This window comes from Toxotes jaculatrix, chromosome 1 (genome assembly GCF_017976425.1).
Source record: "Toxotes jaculatrix isolate fToxJac2 chromosome 1, fToxJac2.pri, whole genome shotgun sequence".
Lineage (NCBI taxonomy): Eukaryota > Metazoa > Chordata > Actinopteri > Toxotidae > Toxotes > Toxotes jaculatrix.
In genome coordinates, this window is record NC_054394.1 from 20,185,463 (window position 1) to 20,207,947 (window position 22,485).

General features: G+C 40.7%; 1 protein-coding gene across 1 annotated transcript; it reads right to left on the reverse strand.

Annotated features, from left to right (window-relative positions):
• Nucleotides 1-2,698: 2,698 nt before the first annotated feature.
• Nucleotides 2,699-21,842, reverse strand: ext2 (exostosin glycosyltransferase 2). The gene is made up of 15 exons (XM_041041113.1): nt 21,707-21,842; nt 20,463-20,805; nt 20,116-20,339; nt 19,704-19,793; nt 18,588-18,704; nt 18,123-18,318; nt 17,565-17,704; nt 17,376-17,469; nt 12,841-12,972; nt 9,531-9,720; nt 7,040-7,206; nt 6,314-6,457; nt 5,776-5,904; nt 4,973-5,055; nt 2,699-4,152 (listed from the first exon to the last, which is right to left on the reverse strand). The coding sequence occupies exons 2-15, from the start codon at nt 20,775-20,777 to the stop codon at nt 4,014-4,016; spliced, it is 2,160 nt and encodes a 719-aa protein (XP_040897047.1). The 5' UTR covers nt 20,778-20,805; nt 21,707-21,842; the 3' UTR covers nt 2,699-4,013.
• Between the last annotated feature and the right edge of the window lie 643 nt (nt 21,843-22,485).

Genomic DNA, 22,485 nt, shown 5'->3' on the forward strand with positions numbered 1-22,485 from the left:
CAGTGTGTTAGGTTTTTTTTTTTTTTTTTAGTTATTTGATTACTTGCAGATTTGTTTGTGATTTTGCACAGATGAAGTGCAATATCAGCTGGATCTTGCATTATTAATTAATCCTGTGGCCTTACCTTGTAAAGGCGCCATGTGTCAGAACTGAATTTTAAAACCTTAAGTAATTTGAATTTAAACTGCATGCACACAGTGTATAATCCTAAATAGAGTGGTGTTTAATCAAATAACTGACATACAGAAGTCCTGGGAAATCCTGTAGAGGTGCACTGGTTAGTTTCTGGACAAAAGCTCTGCCATCTGTACTGTACTGTACTGTACTGTGTGCACTGTCTGCACAATATGCCTTGTGTTTGTGTCTCGCTGTGAAAAGAGAAGCAGAGGGGCAAACTGAGCTGAAACTAGCCTGAGATGAGTCATTTGGGTGAGCTCAAATCATATCCTTATATCCATATTCTCATATCATTTAAATATCCAAACAGTAAACCATGTTTCTTCCCTGGTAACTGCCCCCTCCAGTGACAGAAATAGCAGATGAGGTTTACAGATGAGGTGATGCATGTTCTTCCTTTGTTTGCAAGGCCTGATTTAGGCCTTAAGCATAACAAAGGGTTTCATGGCTTTGAAAAGCAAACCCGATACCCTGTATACACCTTCAAGCTGAGCAACCTCTTCTAATTCTCTAAACTGAACCACATTCACTGTCCTTCTGGGCAGGTAAGTGAAGCAGGACGCAGGCTATAACCTGTCAGCAGAGCAGATCACCCCAAAGTCATCCAAATTACATCCAGTTTTACTCTCTGGTCCAAATCCAAGGCATATGCATCATCATGACTGAAGAGCACACATCTCAAAACTGAGAAAGTCTTCTTGCAAATGTGGACATGGGGCCCCCTTTGCTCTAGCTGAGGGGTTGGACAGAGGGCGAGCCGTCAGGGCGTCTGCTGTGTTCCGGTGTTCTGGGAAAAGGACAGTGCACACAGCTGCGCTCAGGGGGTAAATGCAAAACAAACATGCCTCACACATGCTTCCCCCTCAGCTGTCATGGCTCTGCTTTCAAAGATTCACCCCCTCCTCCTCTTCATCACCCACCTCAGCACACACATACACATTGCACTGTGTCCCTCCTTTTGCTCACTTCCACTATGTCCAGTGGCCCAAAGCTGCAGCCCCCCATCGCAGGGTCCGAGGCACAGCCGCACGGCCAACCCAGGAAGGCTTTTTAATTAACACTGAGCCATGTGGAGGCTGTGCACTGCAGTATTGTGTGTCAGGACAGACAGGCCTGTCTGTCTTCTAGTTGATTCAGCGTAGACTGTTCCTCTGCACAGTGCGCAGACATACTGGCTTTCAGTAGCTCAGGTTCACACAAAGCACACTCACTGTTCTCGCTCTTTTTTTTTTTTTGTATTTACGTTTCATTCTTGGATTGAAACATCTCCAGTCATGTCTTCCTCCACCAGGAATCACAGACACTCTATACCTACCCCTTGAAAACTGTTAATGCAAGATCAGCGTTACATAAAAAGCCTCTTCCTCCTTTATGCTGCAACTCCGTCTCTGAGTGATGATGTCGTCAGCCACTTTTCTCATTTTCTAATACTACTGAAGTCAGGTAATCAGTATAGGAGTAAATATATGCTAAATATGTGTGCTGTTGTGTGCATGTGCATTTTTGTGCATGCAAAATGAATTGAGGTGTTGTAAGACTCTTGGAAATGTTACTAATTAGATGTTATGTTTTATTTTGCGTATCACTTTTTTTGTCATTTGGTGGTACATGGTAAAACTGTATTTCACAAATTGTTTGAACATTGTTTTTCTCTCAATATGTAATTCTTATGAGTTTCAAAAGGTTGTTTTTTTTTTCTCAAAATTTTTGTGGCTTCAAGCTGTCTTTTGAAATGAGTGTATGAATTTACTCATGCTTGTGTTACATTTTGTGTGTGATTAAAGTACAATAAGTTATTGCACTCCTATTCAGAATCAATATTTGTCACCTGATTTGTTGCAATGCGTAGTGCACGTTTCACTAGGTTAAAGCAGCAAAAGACACAGTATATAAAGGGTAGGATTTCTTGCAGGGTAATTGTGATGGTTGCTCCCTTAGTTGCCTCAGCAGACAAACTGTCTGTACAGAGAACAACTGAGACAATCAACACTATTCTCCTGTCGGTATTTAGAGATCACTCAAATCACTTCCAGTTTCAAGAAAAGCCTTTCAAGTCATCAACTAAAGGCACTAGTTGGCCACAACTTGTGAATAAGTTGTCTGCTGGTGTTAAAAAAACAATGAATTTGCTGTGTCTTATTTCACTGCTCCACCCTGCCAAAATATTGTGTCATCCCTGTAGTCACATTCTGAAATCCCCACGCATTTCAGTCCCTTTGAAGGGACACGAGTGCTGAAATGAGATCGCAGAACCCGCAAGAGTATCACACTAATTGAAGCTGACAAAAATACGAACTGCGCCCTTTTGAACTGCTGACATTGAACAGGGTGGATTAGGCAGCGTATATTAACAACAGGTGACAGGCTGGAGGGAACAGTGGATGGGCCGTGTCATGGAGGGTCTGCTCTGGATGGTTGCAGATCGGAGTAAAGGCAGAAATAAAGAAGGAAAACGTCTGATTTCATCTTCTCCCCACCTCACTCAGACATAGATGGAAAAAAAAACAACAAACTGCAAGATGTATTTGTGTGGTCTTTATGTATCATGTATTACAAAGTCATATATACATTTAGATACATAAACTCAGTCAAAAAATTTAAAACAATTTCACTGACCTAATGAAAATTTAAAAAAAAGGTGAATAAAAACATCACAAGGCCATGTTAACATCTTGAAGACTGTGCTGCTTTCAGCCTAAATACTGGAGGTGGGACAAATAGCGACGAAAAGAACAAAAATATAAACACACACAAGAGGTAAAACAAAACAAAAACAAAGGACTGCAGCAACATTTTATACGTATCTGTTTTGAAAAATGTGGATCTGGGAGTTGTCTATTATTTACTATACAGTAGTTCTTGAAATGCGTGTCAAACATATAATTACTTTTATGCTTATGCAGTAACCATATAGTGGATGCTTCAATTAGCACCACGGCTTTTCTTATATATATATAAATATGACTAAAGGCTTGCTCGGGCAGTATAAAATTACAATTCAAGATGTTCCAGTAGCTCAGTATAATCATTATTTTTTATATCAGCAGTTACTCACTCTAAACATTAGATTTATGGTACTATTTTTTATCTAACAGTCCAATCAGATTGTATCAAACAGAATGTGTGTGAAACATTTACTGTACATCATCTGTTAGCCACCGTGTTGTGTGTAACCACATTCATGTGACCATTAGCTAAAGCCTACATAGATATGTAATTGAATCATTTACAATATATCATGTAAATTAAACATTTATTACTTTTCATACAGTACAGCTAAAAGAATCTGGTCCATGTCAGCTTTTGAAAAGAAGCAAAAAAATAGAGAATCCTTGTTGGAGCATCATAAATTATGACTATTACACAGCACTGCTGCAAAATACAAATATATACACTGTATACGATGATTCCAGAGTAGTAGTAGTAGCCCAAGGTTTCCAGCTCCAAAACAGTAACAGTGAGGGACCAGGGACCACAAGCCTCAAATCAGTCAGCCTGTCAAACATCAGCCTCAGGGTGACCCTCCAAAAGCAGCTTCTGTACCATTAGTGTATGTATTACTTTTGGTAAATATTTTTTTACTTTCAAAGGAATAAACAAATCACTCTCGTCAACAACCCCAGATTTTAGTGTCCTCATTCAAGATATTCTCCTGTACAATTATGGGTTTTGAGTTCAAATTAAAGATGAAAGTGAATGTCACTTGGACTGAGAGTTGACAAGAGCATGTACCACTTTAATCTGAATACTGACGCCCTGATACAAAAGATGACGATGGTGACAAATGCTGACGTTTTGAAGATGTGACAAGGTCCAGATATCTGTTACCGGCTGGTCAGAGGCTGCCGATGTTGGGGAAGCTCTTAAGCTTCTCTGGGAAGTCATCTTTATAGAGCACTGGGTCTGCACGGTGTTCCACCACCTTCAGAGGCATTGTACCAAAAACTGATGCAAACTTGTTGATGCACTCAGATCTGTGGATGAAAACACAAGTTATTTACTTTAAAAACAGACTAAAAACGTATTAATTTAGCAGCTTCTGATTAGTAATGTTTACAAATGATGGGTATAGATATGGATGAAGTATTTACCTTTTTCTTTCTTTTCAAAATCTGTAAGTCATCCTTCTTCTTCAAATAAGTTTTTCAAATTTCCATAATTTATTTCTGTTTATATATAAACATTTAATTTCTGTTTACATGTAAACTATTGCATCTCATTTTAAAGAAGTAACTGAAAAGACTGACAATAATAAAGGTTTTCATCAGATTTCACTGATAAATACAGTGAGGTTTTTAAAAAGGAGCAGAGTGCTTTAAAATAAGTTTCACACAAATTTTATGTGTCTTTGCAAGTATTTTTGTGTTTGGTTCTTGATTTGTTTCGCTCTGAGTATAAGAAACTAACCTTTAAATTACAGAGAAACAAACAGTAGTATTAAAATACCATCATTACTGTGATTTTTGTGTAACTAATATAAATGTGATTTAATATATTTTTTCAATATTCCAAAAAATACATAATGAGCTATAAAAATATTTTACAACCGAAATTGCGCATTATGCAAAGCCAAAGTAATGTGGTGGTTGTAACGCATGCATGAAAAAAATGCTTTCATTGCAGAGAAACAGAGGAAGAAGACATTTCCAGTTGCAATATGTTAACACACACACACACACAGACACACACGGAAAAAGAAATAAAATAATAAAGAAGTAATATATAAATAAATATTTTACTGTGTCATTTAACTGTGCTGATCTCATTCGAGATTTTCCAAACAAAGTGTCATACCTCTCCACCATGTGTGTCTGATCCAGGGACAGTCCATCAATGGCAGTACACTCAGGGCACTTGAACTTTTTCCTTGGGGTCACCTAAACAGGAGGAGGACAGGGTCACACCAGTAATGTCAGCTCACTTTAACTGTTTGTTAAACTTCAGCGGCCCAGACTGAAGCTAATAAACTGTCCAGTCCAACAAAATAAGGCTGTGACATCCTACAAGAATTTTTGTCAAGCACAGTGTGTTGAAAAATGTCAGAATTTTCATCAGTGGAGTTGGAGAGAGGTGATGTATGGCTTTCCTCTGTCTAGCCTCCGTCACATCTACACCCCAACACATTCCTGCACCCAGCAATCTGGATCTGTGAATGTATGTGTGTGTGTAGAAGAGAAAAGAAAGTGAGAAAGACAGAGAGAGGAAGACAGACGGGGTGTGGTGGAGTGTTTACTGAAGGAACCTGTTTGAGATATGGTGGGAGGTGGGGTTAGGGTGCAGGAGTAGGGAAGTGTGCAGCTTGCGATTTGATGGCAGGGTGTGTGTGAGCCCCGGCGAGCTAAGGAAAACACACTCAGAGGGGGGGAGTGCCAGTGTGTCTTCACGTTGGTGAGTGACACCAAGATAAGGGAGGTTAAGGCCGGGCTTTAGCTCGGGCCCCTGCACCTGGGCACAGTCAGTGTGACGGGGAGGGGGAGAGGCAGTGAAGTCGAAGGGTGAGAGCTGATCAGACCCAGAGATGGTGGTCTGTTCTTTCAGACCTTCAGCCTCCCCCTGCAAGCTTAAAGCACCCAGGCCAGTCAGAGCTATGAACGTACCTTTATGGGGGCTTTGCCAGTGATGTTAGCCACCAGGAAGTTCATGGCAATATCTTCACAGTTCATGTGAGCGTCCACCCAGTTCTTGATGTCTCCTGGCATCTTGTATGTGTACAAGTAGTTGAAGTACTGGAATGGAAACAGATTCAAAACAACAAATGATTACTAGGTGTCATACAGATATCCTGCAGGTTAATTATGTACAATAATGTAGTCACTGTTTGACCAGACGACCCAAGAGTATGTAGGAGGAACCGATGCATTAAGAGTTTGCTTTGAACTTAAGTGAATGTGTGAGCTTTTAAGTAGGAGTGAGATAACCCTGCTCTACCTATGACACTCTGCTCGTCTATCACTGTAATCTTCTTGCTTGAATTCCTATATGCACCCTTTTTCAAAACTGGTTCTTTGAGCAACATTACTAAGCAAAAGATCTAGCATCCATTGGTAGCTCCAAGGGAAACTTGTGTGAAAGAGGCAGTGGCAGAACCCAAGCATCCAAAACTACTTAAATTTCAGCTGGGCATTCCCAAGTCACCTTGTGATAGAAAGCGGCTCCAGTTAGAACCATGGAGACCTCATTGGTCCACTCTGACTCATACTTCCATTTCCCCATTTCATGGTCCCAGAGGTGCAGCCGGCCTGGGTAGCCCACCAGTCTGTCTGGGAACTCCCTCCATACCTGGGAGCAAGAAAGAAGAGAGCGAGAATTAAGAATTAAAAATTTAGTCTTAAGTTTCACGATATCTCTGAACATTTTTGTCTGAGCCAAAAATCACAAGTGAGAGTCAAATTAAAATATTTTTTGGATAGAAGTAGGTTTATGATTGGCTGAATATCTCAGGCTTAACACCAGCAGCTAGTCTGATACTGATCTACTGCAAGTAAGAAGCACTGTCATCTAGTCAGACGGACAGCTCCTCTATCCTGTCTGTAATTCCATGTAATTATCCTTAAACTGGGCACAATTTTATTAAATGGCTTCTAAATGGATTCAGGTGAGTGTGCTGGGCTAAGTGGGGCCAGGCAGGTATGTGGGCATGGAAAGCATCAGCTCTGGACCTGTCATCATTCTTCACACATCAAACACACAGCCATCCGGCAGGCAGTCAAATCCCCAACTAGAGGAGAATGAGACTGTAATCTCCCTGAATGACTTTAAACTCTGGGATCAACTTGAAATGGTTCCCTGCAATACCTGCCAAAGATGGGAAATTATTGTAAAGGTTAAGGGTTTTTGTTTGAATGGGGGTCTTTTTCTCACCTCGTAGCCAAACTGTAGCTCATCGGACGTCAGCATTATGATGTCGTCATCGATTGCTAGCACAGCTTCAGTCTCGATCTCGTCGTAGGGGAAGAAGCGGTTACTCAGCTTGTTCTCTTTGGTTCGCACAACCTTGAGAGGAACACCGATTTTTGGCCAAAGAGACTCTGCCAAGAAGAAAACAGCACAATAATAGTAACTGCATTCCAGGTTTTATAAACACAGATAAAGAGCTGAAATAATTCAGTCGATTAACCGATTGGCAGAAAATTATTTGGCAACATTTTTTTTTTTTTTAAATTGATAAATCATTTAAACAAGCTTCTGTAGACACCACTTTGGACTCTGGTTATTTCTTAGATATTTTTCACTATTTTCTGACATTTCATAAACCAAAAAATTAATAACTTAACTGAGAAAATTATCTGCAAATCTGCAGCGGGATGTAGATATATATACACAGAGCGGGACACTACAATAATTCATACATTTTTAGTGGATGAACAAAATTATAAATGTGGCCAATCTCAGTGTCTGAAGATGGGTGAGGAATTATGATGTCATTTACCACTGACAGAGATATTTGAAGTCTGTCCTGGCAGTGGAAAACAGTGCTCTGGGAGTTAAACTTCACTCACTGACTCGTATCGCTACCCTAACCTCAAGCACGTGCAAATCTAACCACACTACGATTCTTCATGAGGCAGATCAACAAAGTGTTTTTTCAGGGGAGCGTTTCAAAGATCTTGGGCAGTGTCCACGGCACGGACTATGGCACAGGCAGATCACACAGAATGTGTCCCCTCATTAATGGGGTAACTGGGGCCTGGCAGCCTATAAGAAGAGCTCCAGGTCCTCTTAACCACGTCTGAAGTCTCCTGTCAGAAGCTATTGTCAGGAAAACTGCTATGTTAAATGCCCAGAGTTTCTTCTTTCACTCTGCCGTCAGCCCTTCTTTTATTTCCAAGGTTGGAAGAGGACATGGAGAAATTATAAGTTATTATCTGAATTTTAGCCCCACCTTAGGATGGGTCAAAATACGCACACTGCTAATTCTTCTGTGACTTCTTAACCTGTATTCAAGAATCAACAAAACAAAATAACATGTTCTGAAGAAAAAACTATAGCTTTTATGCATAACTTCTGCACTTATTAGCTGTGTGACAGTTGATCTCAGCTGCTGTATAGGTACAAGAGATCATTTGTGAGAACAGATGCAGAAGGCAAGTAAAGATAATTTGATAAAGGTAATGTCATTTAGGTCTGTAACAGAACATGATCTTCAGACTCACAAACAGAAAATGGAATAGTGCTAGACTGTGTAAAAAAAACCCATGTTGTGTTACTTCATCTGAATCGTCGTAAAAAAAAAAAAAAAAAGACAGAAAGAAGCAAAAATAGGAGCCTGTAAACACATCAGATCAAGGCTTGGCGTGAATGGCAAAGAAATTTGCCTTCATACTGGACTGAGCCCCATGAGTCTGACCTGTCAATGGCCCCTTGTTAATTCTAATGGGTCACAAAGCTCCAGCCAGGCGCCGCTGATGCCTCTAATGAAAAGGCAACTCACAGCCACGAGGGAGCACTTCAAAGTCGTCTCACTACTTCATTACATTAGCCAACTCTTACAGCAGCAGGACTGCTTTAATTCCTGGTCATGAACAGCCTTCGTCTGAGTTAAGCCATCAGTGGGGTGAGGCGCGATTAACTGTTGTATATTTGATTGCCATATTAAGGCAAATAATTGGAGTGCAAGGTGCAATAAATAACAACTCGAAAGAGCTTACTATGACATAAGTCTGATTGACTACAACTGTAAAAGTTTTGTGCCACAAAATAGCAGTAATGAAAGACAGAAAAAACAGAGAGAGACAGGTAATAATAAAAATACAAGTGACACATAGTACTGCTGGTGCAAGTATATGAAGTGTTCTGTATGTGTGCCTATGCTTGGAGTACTCAGAAAAGTATGGACGTCTCAGTTGTCCTGTAAACACTTTACCCTCTGTGAAACAGAAAGACAGAGAGTAGTGACTCTAGCATTTAGCATGTCACGACAGCATGTATTTTGGAAAGTGACTGCCATTATCTATACACCTCTGTTGTACATCAGATGATTCACTTTGGGTCTTAACCACCACCACAGCACGAACAAAGAGCGCAAAGCATGAAGCAACAAAAAGTTGCTAGGTCATTTTAGTGGTGTTATTAGCTACTCCTTCTTTTCCATTTTACAACGTCAGGCAAATGAAGTTACAGATTGTTTGGGCTAAACCGGTAAATTGGAAAGGTCCATCAGAGTGTTAGCAGCCACCCTGTTTACAATTCAACCACACCACAAACTACAGCTTCAAACATAATAAAGTTCACCAAGGTATGACTTATTGCAGAGCTGTTTTACCTAATGAACTGGAAACTGTGTATATACGATACTATATGTCTTGAAAAGCTTTATAAACTTTCTTATTTTCGATGAATCTGAAATACTCACCCTCAGGAGGACTCTTGTTCTGGTTATTCCACACCACCAGCAGCTTAGCCAAGCTAGGCACCTTGGAGATTTCTGTGATGACCCGGAAAAGACTCTCAACTCGATCGTAGGTCAGCACCACAGCTGTGAACCCAGGTGCCCTTGGTGGGATAAGCGGCAAGAACAGAGGGCTGTTCACACTGGACCACTTCTACACAAGACAGGAAACAAGCAAAAAAACAAAAAAATAACATAAGCTGTTTAAGCGGCAAACATCTTTTATCATCCTTTTTTATTCATTCTATGTCATTTCTATGGAAAGCTACTGTATAGCTAGCCTCTAGTCTTCTATGTCAGCCCTGTCTGTCATGTTTTCCATGATTTAATGCACTATTACAACGCTTCACTGAACAGTGAGGTCACCTGCAGTAATTTCCAGATGATGGTTTTTATTACGGAGCAAGAATCATCCAATAACGTCTCTCAGGGGCTAACAGAGGCAGAGCACAGAATTAAGCTTCCAGTCAGATGGCCAAGTAAACGCTACAGAAGCAGCAGGACAGAAGTTCAAAAAAAGATCCGCTGGAAACAAGATAGGTTGGCCTCACTCTTGTATCTACTGCTGTTGTTATTACGATGGGTGAAACTCTTCTGGGATGTAGGTGAAATAGGGAGTGACAGAGAGGAGGACTGGGGGAAGCAGGGAACAATGAAAGACTGGAGTTTGCCAGGTAGTGCATAGTGGCCATCTGTCGTCAGTGTGGAACTTGGCTTTTCTTTCATTGCTCCTCTTTAAAATGGCCTGTAAATCCTGGGAGCAGCACTGACTCCAGCTTAGATCAAGTGACACTGTTAAATGAAGGAAGCCACAGGAGAGTTTTCTGATGGTTTGTGTGCACTAAATACTTAGCTTCAAAACTCACAGACAACTAGTGTTAGTCTGTGCACAAACAATAATTTTCTTTTTGGTTTACTGAGCTTGTTTTCTCAACTGGAATAAATGACAACCCATTCACTTCAATTACAAGCATGTGCTACTATAAGACATGTAAATATAGGAGCACCAGGGTTCACTGTTGATAGACTTCAAAGGCTCCAAAAATGTTCCACACTGGTTACAGTGACAATCAGTCTGAGAAGGGCAAAGAGAACATATCTAACACAGTAAATCTGTGGGCTTCTTGAAGTCCACATAAACCCTGGTTCTCCTCTGGTCCCAGGTGGCCACAGAGTGATTATGTGGCTCCTTCGACAGCATCAACACAAGTCTGTCAACAGAGACACAGATACTGCCTTTTACACAACATCAGTCACTGCTCCACCAATAAAAATTCACTTTACTGGCAAGTGGAAACTTCCTTGCGGCTGCTCTCACATTGTCATTCAAGAGGAGGGGGAAATAATTAAACTAACACATAGGCGCAGCACAGATGCATTAAAATAGAATAAAACAGGCAGAGACCACTTAAGTCATTTGTCAAACAGAATAAATTAGATGAAAAGAAAGCCACAGCTCAATGCCACCAACACATCTGAAGGAGTTAATGTGTTTTTATACTTTATATTTACACTTAAAAAGAAAATTTTTATTTGGTTATTTGAACTGCTTGAGTGGCTCTTCATTAATCTGAGAAACTTCAACACTCTCAAAGGCACATAGGTTAAGAGCAAGATAAAATGAAGAGTATTCAAAATGCCTTTATCTGTCTGTCCTATCTTTTTATCTGAAGAAACATTCCCATTTCTACATTCAACTTTAACCACACATAGATTTACTACGCAGATGTAGAGGCACAGCAGTGGTAGATTAAATCTCATCTATCGCTGTTGAATGATGCAGACACTTAAGTTGTAACATCAGATACACGACAATTCATTTGTATTAAGACAATTTTTTTTTTTTGGCTCGACTTCAGCCAACTGGATTTTTAAAAAAATCCCCTCTGGTAAAGTGCTGACTTTCAGCTGTGCAGGAGAACAGAGTGAAAACAAAAATGTCCAAATACTTACACATGGTGTTGTAACTTTTAAACAAGACAGTGATCAAATAAGACTTTCATATACCCAGGTGCCAATCACCACAAAATGTTTTAAACTCTGGCAAATTTAAAACCCTGAAATGCCTCAATTCCAGTTATGTATAGACCTTACAAGTGTGCCCACTACCTACCAAACAAAAAGCAGCTTGTCCCTTATTCTGCAATCCCCCCCCCCCCCTCCAAAGGCACCAGCAATCCTGGGAAATGTGCTTTCAATTACCAGCCTAAAGAACTACAGGAGGAGAGGGGGGAAAATGTCTGCCTGATTTATTTAGTGCTCTGTGCAAGTTCTTCTCACCATCCATTCACTGAAGCCATTGAGAAAACACTTCATCTGCCATCTCAGGCAGAAATGGCCAAAGGTCTGTAGCATGACACAATTAAACACCTCTGGGTCTGGACAGGTCTGAACAAACCTTAAGGCCTGAGTGATACAGATAGATTGGACTGGGGGTAGACCTCTGACAAAACATTCTGACATAAGTGGGAAATGTCAAACGTAACTGCTGGTTAACGAGCTACCTGTTCAGAAGAAAACAAGCAACCATGTGAGTGAGCTGCCTCTTGACTGTAAACCTGTAAACTGTAAAGTTTGAGCAGAACTACAATGACAAACATCAGAAAACACCCATCAGAGCGCTGATTGTTTACACCACTGCAACGGAGTTGTGACTGCTTCCTGTCAAATCTTAGGAGTTCAGTAGTTCTACTTATACTGGGATACCTGCAGATATCTGGCAGATGCAAAGACACTATTATGCATCTACACACACACACTCACATGCCTCTACCCCACAGGCTGAGCATGGAGAAGACTCTCGATCGCACCAGGCTGATTAACAACTCCTGAGAGATGGTCGCACAGCCAAGCTGTCTGCAGCCACAAACTCCCACAACCACAGGGATGCTAAACACACACACCATTCTTCACATCCAGTGTACTCTCTACTAACACAATGACTCAGACGTGCAGGAACTTATTTTTCACCACAGTGGAGGCATCCTCCTAGTGCAGAACTGCTGACACAAACTGGCTGTCTCAGAGCTAGCTGGGTGTATACCAAACTATGAAGTGCTGCATGTGTGGCGCTTCAGAAAGAGGGAAGGCAAAGCTCCCATCGGGATGGGTGTCATTCAGGTGTCTGTAATAAAAAGACGTCTAGGAATACAACTGAGCAGCTCAGGACAGTACAGCATACAGACTGTATGGATTATATAGCTGTATGGTGGAAGAGAACAGCCTTCAAGGTGTAGATATAGCTAAATAACTCTAAGTCTACACAGTTACATACCACTACAGGTGGATTGTTCCACTGCTCATAAGTGCGTGCAGCGTATGGATAGATGCGGTCATTGATGATCTGGAGCGTTGTCAAGCCGATAGCCTTCATGGAGCTGAAATAGGCCTCCCAGAACCAGCGTGCCTATGGACAAATGGAACAGAACTGCTTAAAATGCATACAAAAATGGGCAAGACAGGACAAGAAAAAAACAAAACACAAACATATGTAACCACACAAAAAAGACAAGCTTGTCATTATCGAAACACATGCTACATACAGGTGTAAGAAATTCCTGACGATGAAGTTGAATCTAATCTAATCTTAAATGCTGACAAGCTTTTGCTCATAAAACTGTTTTTGTATTTTTATTTTCATTTCATTTTCATTTATCCTATGGAGTATGGCCTGGACATGACAGAAGATAACACCAGTGTGAAGTCATAACTGTAAAATCCAGATTTTTTCCCCCCTGGTCCATGTCTCTGAAGACAGTTTTGCAGCCCTCTCCAGCCTCTTGCCCTTCAACAACTTTTCTTCTGAAGCCCTCTGAAATGTCTTTGGACCGTGCCTGTTTTATTTCAACAGATCTCTGATGTGCAAAGCAGACTTTAATGATAAGTGAACTCTTAGCTCATATCTTAATGTTATCATATTGGCTGCTGGAATACCCAACTTCAATCTCCCTCATTCATGATTCACTTCATAGTTTTTTTTCAGCCAAGACTGCAAAGCATGATAAAGAATATCTGTGCCCTGAATTTGCTTATTCAGATAGTTTATTTAGGCTCTGACTGTGTTATGGTTGTGATGCAGAGACGAAGAAGTTTTAAGAGAAATCAATGAAACAAAACCTGGAAATTCTATTGGGTCCCTTAATTCTTTTTCATGACTGTATTTTTATAGAAGCTACAATTAAATGATCACTCTGTACTAGTGTGACTGACCATGATACACGTCTAGCCTCCTTGTCTCCTGCAGGCCCCTATACTATTAAGAAACTTCAAGAGACAGTTCAGAGGAGAAAGAACCCAATAAGAGTTAACGAAGCTTTAAACAACACTGTCTCCTGCCAGGAGGCCCTGTGTTACACTGACCCGACTCCACCCCGCCAGCTCCTCAATGACCCACAGTTCCGTGGTAGAGGATGTGTTGATTTGTGTGTGTGTGTGTGTGTGTAGAGCAGTGAGCTATATTTCTATCTTGTCCTCCTATTGGAGCGCACCAGTTTGCATTACTGACTGACTGTGTGGGTTCTCTGTTTAACAAAGACGGTTCTTAGTGGCACGTGAACAACATGTGACCATTGCCTCAATCACCCATGTCTGCGTATGGCACAAAGCATTGAAGATGTACAACAACACAAAAACAGCATTTATTTTTACAGAGGGGGTGAGGAGGATCCAAAAAGATTTTCTAATCTCGAGGGGGAATCCCAACGGCCCATAAATCAGCCAGTGATGAAAGTTTCTTTTCCGACCGGGAGGAGGCAGAAAGCAAACTGTGCTGGCCCGAGGGCCTGTCCCACCACCCTCCACCCGCTCCCACTGCCTGCAGGAATTTTTATGAGCAGGGAAGAAGAGACAGCGTTGCAAGAGAGGAAGAGAAACCCATTACTCCATCTTCCAGTTCCAGGATCTAGCCTATAGCCTACACCTTGTTCCTGTTTAGCAGCACAAACAGAGCAACTCATGGACCTACTCGGTCCATGAGCTGACCAGAATTTATTTCACCAATAAAAGGAAAATTATGTGTAATGTAAACAGTAACTATAAACCTGCTGCAAATATTGAGAAATAATGGAATCAGTCCCAAGAGAGTCAGGTCCAAAATATATTCCTCTGTAAGTAAAACATAACAGTCATTCGATGCAACGTTTGGTTAAAACTGAACAATCTTCTAATTTCCTTCTTGTTTAGAGAGCTCCCCAGCAGCTCCCACTCTTTTGTTGTTTAAAATAGTTAAAATAAAGGTCAAGGACATGATTAGAAGCAGTGTAGATTACAGTAGTCTGCATCACTTTGTTTAACTCAGTGGAAGTTGTCAAGTGCCTGACAGATGATTCAACCTATAGACCAGAATTGGCAACCAGTGAGCTGTGGACAGAACCAGGCAATCATTAGTGTTTTCGACATAATCAAAAGCAGCAGTGAAACCAAGTCTGTTTCAATCGTGTGAGCTGTTCTCTGGGAATATTGTTTTGCTCAAGATTTATTAGAACTTTACTTCTGACTGTGATCAAAACATTTCCACACACACACACACACACACACACACACACACACACACACACACACACACACACACACACACACACACACACACACACACACACACACACACACACACACACACACACACACACACACCACTTGTTAATAATAATTACCTGGTCTCCCAGGTGTAAATCAATCCTTGCTATAATGTCTAGATTAAAAAAGTAGCAGGACTTTGTGTCTGGAGGACCATGACTGAAAACCACTGCTTTAGCAGCAGGTTTCATGTTGGTCACGGTCTTGTTGTTAGTGAACCCCATGGTTTCCTGGGTTACACTGATAGACCCTCCTCTGTTCAACCTTTACATTTCAGATATATAAAATCCCGCCCTTCTCATTGGGCTGTGAAGTTCTGATAACTCCTGCATTTGTGCAGGTAAGGAAAGAATAAAAATCTGGAGTAGGATCTCAGTTGATCGCTCAAGGACATCGAATTTGCAAATCTAGATCGGTAAGATTAAGGAGCTGTTATTACAAATCTGACTGACCAGAAAGCCACTGAGACCTGTCATTATCCTGACTGTTCAATTCTGTCTGATGGGCTGCATGCTAAAGAAAAAAAAGGTCTGGACTGAAGAAAAGCAGACAGTATATAAGGGAGAAAAGGGGCAGACAGATTTGACATTCTATAAATCAGCTGCAGGCAGCATACTGTTCTGCATGGTGAAGGGCTGGAGAGGCTACATAGACTCCATACAGTGTATGAGAGGCTAAAACAAAGTTGTCATGGGAGTCGGTACCAAAACATGAGCTCAGTGGTCTCACTTGAGCCCTGTTAACATTGTTAGTTGTTGTTGCCGTTTAGTATTTGGCGTTTTAAAGTGTGAGCTCGATGAATGATATTACATCATCTCAAATTTGAAAATAAGTTCTGCTGTCTGAAACAAGTCTACAGATGGAAGCTCCACAGCTGCCGATCACAATTTGAGGAGGTCTACTAGGATTTGCTGAATGGAAAAGCAGTCCTGCTCTTTATGTACATGTTACTTTGCCATGGTCTGTACTCTCATCATTTGTGTGAAATAAAAACACACTTGACCTCCCAGTAAGACAACTGATGAATAACAATGACCAAATCACCCAAACAATCAGTCTTTCCTAGTTCATCTTCTTTGGAGCAGCTGTTTTTTTTGCTGATATCACAGGCGGCTCCCTGACCTCTGACTCATAAAAGGAGTAACAATAATTTACGTTGGCATAACCTTCAACTATACTAAAAAAGTAGAATAAAAGTCGCTCATTTTGTGGGATTTCCTTTGTGGTAAGTATGAATTGCCTATTCCTATTTTTACATTTGTAAGCACAAAAGTCAGACCACATGGGAACAAAGACAAACATTATGAAAGCAAAAGCTGCTGAGCCATCTGCTGGCCAATCTCATGAAATGCATCAGCTCAACCACATCAAGGAAAACCTCCAGATTTATGAAGGTAAGAGTGCAACAGACATTGTGAGTTTAGAGAGTGTACTGTGACCAACACCACAAGAAAATCCTATATACATATAGGATTATGTATATAATATACACATCTGTAGAGAAACGTCTCACATAAGAATCAGCTTGTTACCAATTCAATCCATCTGTGCACCACCACAGCGGGCAGAGAAGTACTGTGACCAGTGGATAACAAAACAACACCAGATTTATGATACCAAGTTAGCTGTGAACTATACACAGTAGGATGCTCCTAACCAACATCACCACCTCACAAGCAAGCCATATTTTTGAGCTTGTCTGGTGTAATCCAACCCCAAGCCCGTCTCTGAGCCCTTGGCCTAAAATGTCTGTTTGGCCAGTATAATTGGTAAATGGACCAGAGTTGATACAAGAGAATGAGGAGCAGCTGAACTGGTGCACTTCTCTCATAGCCGCTTTGACTTTTGTTTATTGTGGCTCAACGCAGATATCAAAGGAAAGGGAGAATGAGCCGTCTTCTATACATTTCACTCAAGCAAATATCAACACAGTTGAGTCTTTTCCGAAAGCTTTTTAAAATCTAGGCTGAGCAAAGAAGGAAATTCAAACTTACAAAAAGTGAGGATGGCATTCAAATTTCTGTCTGTTTCACAACATATAAAATTTGTTTTGGCTTCCACAGACTTGACTGGTTGGTTACAGGTACAGGCACATCTCAGACACGCAAATAACTCTAAACTCAGTGACAGCACCTTTTACCACCACAAGATCTCAAAGTGCAGTTAAATGTAAAGCACTTTGCGTACGTTTCGCTGAGAGATGTTTTCTCTTCATTTAGATATTGTGAGTGTTACCTGTCGCTGCATCTCTTCAACTTGTCTGTGAGGAATACTCTTCAGGATGGTGTACATCTCTGACAGCTTTTCCTCTGGAATAACCACAGATGCCCTTTGCAGAAACAGAAACATTAAATTAGTGAACTAAAAATGGCAGACCGTCAGGCCATTAACTTGTTTTATAACCGTTTGGTGACTTAGGCAGACCTTTTCCAGTCAAGTACTTCAGAGAATGGCAGAATGTAGGAATCAGCGAGGATGACGGGGACACAGCCAGCCTGCAGAACGTCACTGAGGGCTGCCTGACCCAAACGTGCCCCCCGCAAAACCACACAGAATGAAGATTCCTGTCGGGACACATTGGGAACAAACTGTTAATGGGCCATGTGATTTTGCATTTTAAAGACAAACAAACTAAAACACGGCTCTATGGACCCATTTCCACTGCTGGAAACTTCTTCAAGAGCCAAATAACATTTTAGGAATTTTAACTGCATTTTGACAACAGCATCCTAGTTCCTGGTTTTAGTTCCTGGGTAGTAATTTCTACCTCCCTGCTCCAACAGAAGTACTTATTAAAGGCGAACTATCAGGGTCCAGGGACAGCAGTTTTTATCATTGCTGAGTGGTAACGCATAAGCCTCTATGCTGCTCATACGTGTATACTGCATCCTTTCTGTCTATAACATGCACTGGTTTTGGTGGTATCAATTTTAAAACCTGAGACCTGAAATAAATTGTTTTCAGTGCAGTTGTGCCTCCCACCTGCAAGATCTGTGGGTAGTCATACACCTGCCCTTTGTAGCAGCGTTTGCGTGCAGAAGCGGCACCCTGGGAGAGGTTGCTACATTTGTCCAGGAGGAGTAGGGCTTCTCCATTTTCTTCCTTCAACCGTTCTAGTTCAGCACGGTACTCTCGGTGGATGGCAGTTTGAGAGGACAAAATAAAGTATCGCCGCGGCCTGGAAAGAATGAAGACAAGATGCAACTGGTTATTGAGTCATACTTAATTTTGTTAACTGCTTAATCAAATAACATCAGGGAGCAGCCTAAAGAGTGTTGATAAACCACAATAACTTTTATTTTGTTCAGAAGACCATTCTAAATATCACATATCATTATGTTCTCTAGGAGCACTTGTTGATGGTTGAATTAGGTAAAGTGACTGTAATCTGGTCATGATGTGACACTCAAACAAGATAATGAGAGTTAATGTGTGAGGTGTGCTCACCCAGGCTGTCTCTCGGGCAGCTCAACATCTGCAGATAGTGGGCTATAAACTGGGATGCTGACATCATAGCCTTGTCTGTAGGTCCATGTAGAAAAACCACCTCCAGCCAGCAGCGCTCTGAAACAAAAGGACCTGGATTGTAACAATGCTTCAACACACTGGAGATTTCAACAGACACGAGCTACGTGAACATACTTTAAAACACAAATTCACTAATTGGTTCTTTTGCTTCCTGTGACTTCCTGTTTATATACAGCCTTTTCTAATGCACACATTTTTGCTACCAACAATGCTGCTGTGAGACATGAAGTGGCATCAAACGAGGCTTGGTGACCTGGATAACTAATCCCATCTAGTCCACCAAATGATAAAATGTATTTTGGAGTCTGCTCAATTCTCAGGCAAGGAGAATATAAAATGGAAACACTCTGTCAGTCACACACCTGCTTTTGATGAGGCTCCATGCCAAATGGACTCCAGCTGGATGAGCCCAGGAAATTCTTTACAGCTAAAGATAGTGTTCATTGTCTCAAGGCAGCATGTTCATAAACCCACCGTCTTCCATCCTCAACCATCACTCTAACCTGCAGGACATCTTGAGACACATGGGCTCTTAGCAGGTAAATGCAACCAGATTTGAAATGTCTCCTAAAGGCCTCCTGAAAATGTTTTATATCCTAAATGCTTGTAAATATCTCTTTTATCTTCATCAAATAATAATTCGTAACACTTGAGGAGTGACTGCAGTTATGGTAAATGCTACTTAAGATTGTATAATCCATTAATGCATGGAAATTAATTTAACCTGTCCCTGACACAGAATATAAGTAGCAATGTGAAATCATTTGTCTTTCCTACAGGTGTGATGTTGTTGACAGGAATCCTAAAAATATGAACCTTAATGACATGCTTCCCCGGGAAGGTGTTTTGAATAACACCTCTCTTACACCTAGTCTTTGACCTAAATATATCACGTTATTATATGAACCTGCTGGGAACACTGTGAATGTGAACCATCATTGGTAATTTTAGATTTTAGAAAGATTATTGTCAGGTTACAATGAATCATCCTTAAATACTACACAACAATGGCTTTTAAGATATACTTCTAACTACCTGTCTCTGGGCACATCCAAGGCAGTATTATAGTCTGGGGGGCCTCCAGGTAACATGTTGAAAAGCAGGTGATTCATCCCTTTGTCCCATCTAGCAAAACACACACAAGGTTAGTGCAGAAACAACCAGCTAATTTAGCAGAAAACTGAACAGAAAATTAAAGGATGAGTAAGGATCAAATAAAAAAATATCAAACATTCACTGTGATGTCCTTGGTTTTCTCCATCCCAGTTATACTTACTACCTTTAACTCTTCTAATAGCAACACAGATATGTGATACATTTGAGAAAAAGAGATTCATAAAGAGGAATGACTTTAGAGTAACTTATAGCGACAAAGCAGTAAAACACCATGATTAAAACTAACTGAGACTACAAATTTTTAATGACTGGATGTAGTGTAAATGTTTACCTGGGTAGCATTGCCAAAGCCTGGGCAGTCTCTCTGATACGTAGAGAATTCTGATTCAGTACATCAGTAGATGGGATAAAAAGACAAGCCCTGGTAACATCATCAGTGTAAAAGTCACTGTCGGAGATGGCACTGAGCAGGTCATTGTATTCTCGAGAAAGTCCAGTGCTGCTGATGGGAACCCCCAGTTCATCCACAAACCGCTGCAGAGGGTAGATGTAGACCTACAAAAGCAACCATTTCCACAATTGGTTATAATTTCAACAAAAGCACTGCAAAATGTTAAAGGGATTTGCTTCGTTTGTGTAATTTCAATGATGGGAGGGTTGTTTTTGAGAGGCAGTTACCTTGATTCTGTTCTTAGGATTGTAACCACATCTGTACACATCAAAACAGGTGTGCATGCGACAGCTGAGGTCACCCCTCTCAGGAATGGGACTGGAGACAGGCAGGCGGACCAGAGGTGCGTCATGGACACTGCGTTTATCAAGGGTCCAGTCAGCTGTGGACTCAATGGAGTGGGGCCAGAACTGAAACATTCCGGTGGCAATTAATCCAAGCAGCACCACAGAGAAGAGGGTGATGTAGTATATGCGATGCTTGGTTTTCATCCGGGGGATAAGAGCAGGGCCCCGCGAGCTGTATTTCCCAGAGGCATACATGTCTGACACCTCTCTGCCCAACCAGCCACTGTAAAGACAAGCATTTGATGAGTGACAGCTCTGTGCACTGTTTATTGTAGGGCAGCAACAACTACATAGTTTATTGATTGCTTGATTAGAAAACTAATCAGCAACTAGTTTGTCTGGTTCCAGCTCCTCTAACGAATTTAATGCTTTTCTTTGTCATATGCTACATTAAAATGAATATCTTAGGGTTCTGCTGATTTACTGATCTGATGACAAGAACTTTGCAAGGACTCGGAAACTGCAATGAACATTTTCATTACTCTCTCACTATCTGACGTTATATAAATAAAGCGATTCATAATTCATCGAGAAAATAATCAGCAGGTTATTCGATAACGAAAATGCTCGTTAGTTGCAGCCCTAGTTTATAATCAATGAATTAGTCTACCTTGTCTAATAGGTAAACACACACACACACGCACACAAACACACGCAATTACAATCGTTGCCTGTAAGGTCCTGAATAGGGTAATACACAGGTTTCATGTCCCCAAAAGTCACAGTATTTCTCATGACAAGACTGCAGTGCCTAATATCCACATTAACAATAACTAGCGGTAAATGTGATGCTTATTTCAATTCTTTTGCTGTCAGCGACGCGTACAGTCAACTGAAACGATAACATCTTCTTACTTGTTAATATATCAATGTCACCGATCCAAAAATACTGACCATAACGCGGCGAAAGAAATAAACTGTCACGGTTTGCTGCCAGAACCGCGATAAGATTATTTTGTTTTAGATGAACTAGGAAGCTAACTTGGCTAATCGCAGCTAACGTAGTCGTTAACTGAAACAGCTGTGTAAACATTCATGCTAAGTTAGCTGCCATTATCAGACGCTATAAAATAATGGGAAGAGACGTTTCATTTTCTATAGTCACGGGTATATGTTTTACCCACCGAGAAGTTTACGATCGAGGTCCGACAGTTCTGTCTTAATTCATGGCTACAGTGAGAAAACAAGCTACACTTGTATACACAGTGTTAATGCTAGCCTAGCTTCAAGCTAACACTAGCGCTCCAGGAAATCTTTCAGCGATATCCGGAAGTCATTCTTATTTTCTTCTGACATGTACATGTGACTCAGGAGGTAGACGTTTGCTTCCCTCTGGTGGTATTGGAGTTACATTAAACACGTTTTACCATTATATTTAAATGTTTATATACAGCCTTTACTAATGCACACCAAGGGAAAGATCATGGTAGAAACGAAGCAGTGGGTTAAGTAAACTATTTGGGAATGTTACATCTTGTAAATTGACCAAAAAACAGACAAACAAAAAGTAACAATTAACCAACCCTGAGCTTTCAACCGCACTTCACTGTCTCTCTCAGCGGACCTTGTTAGCGTTACTTTAAAAAAAAAAAGTAAATAGTTTGTCAACTACACTGGTGATTTTCAGTGATTTTTGGACATGTCTGACAACTTCTCAGGAATATGTAGAGGTTAGTTGTTGGTTGCTTACCAGTATTCTTTAATGTAATGTGGTGATATTAAAATGGTTTAACCAACCACTTTTTAATCCAGAAATATTTACATCTTGAACTATGTCAGACAACCAGTGTTCTTAATGTTTCTGACTCTTACTGACTTAAAAAGATTTGATTAAATTAGTTGTTCATATGACATATTTTTCTTTAATGTTATTTTTAATATCATAATGAAAATGGAAATAAGT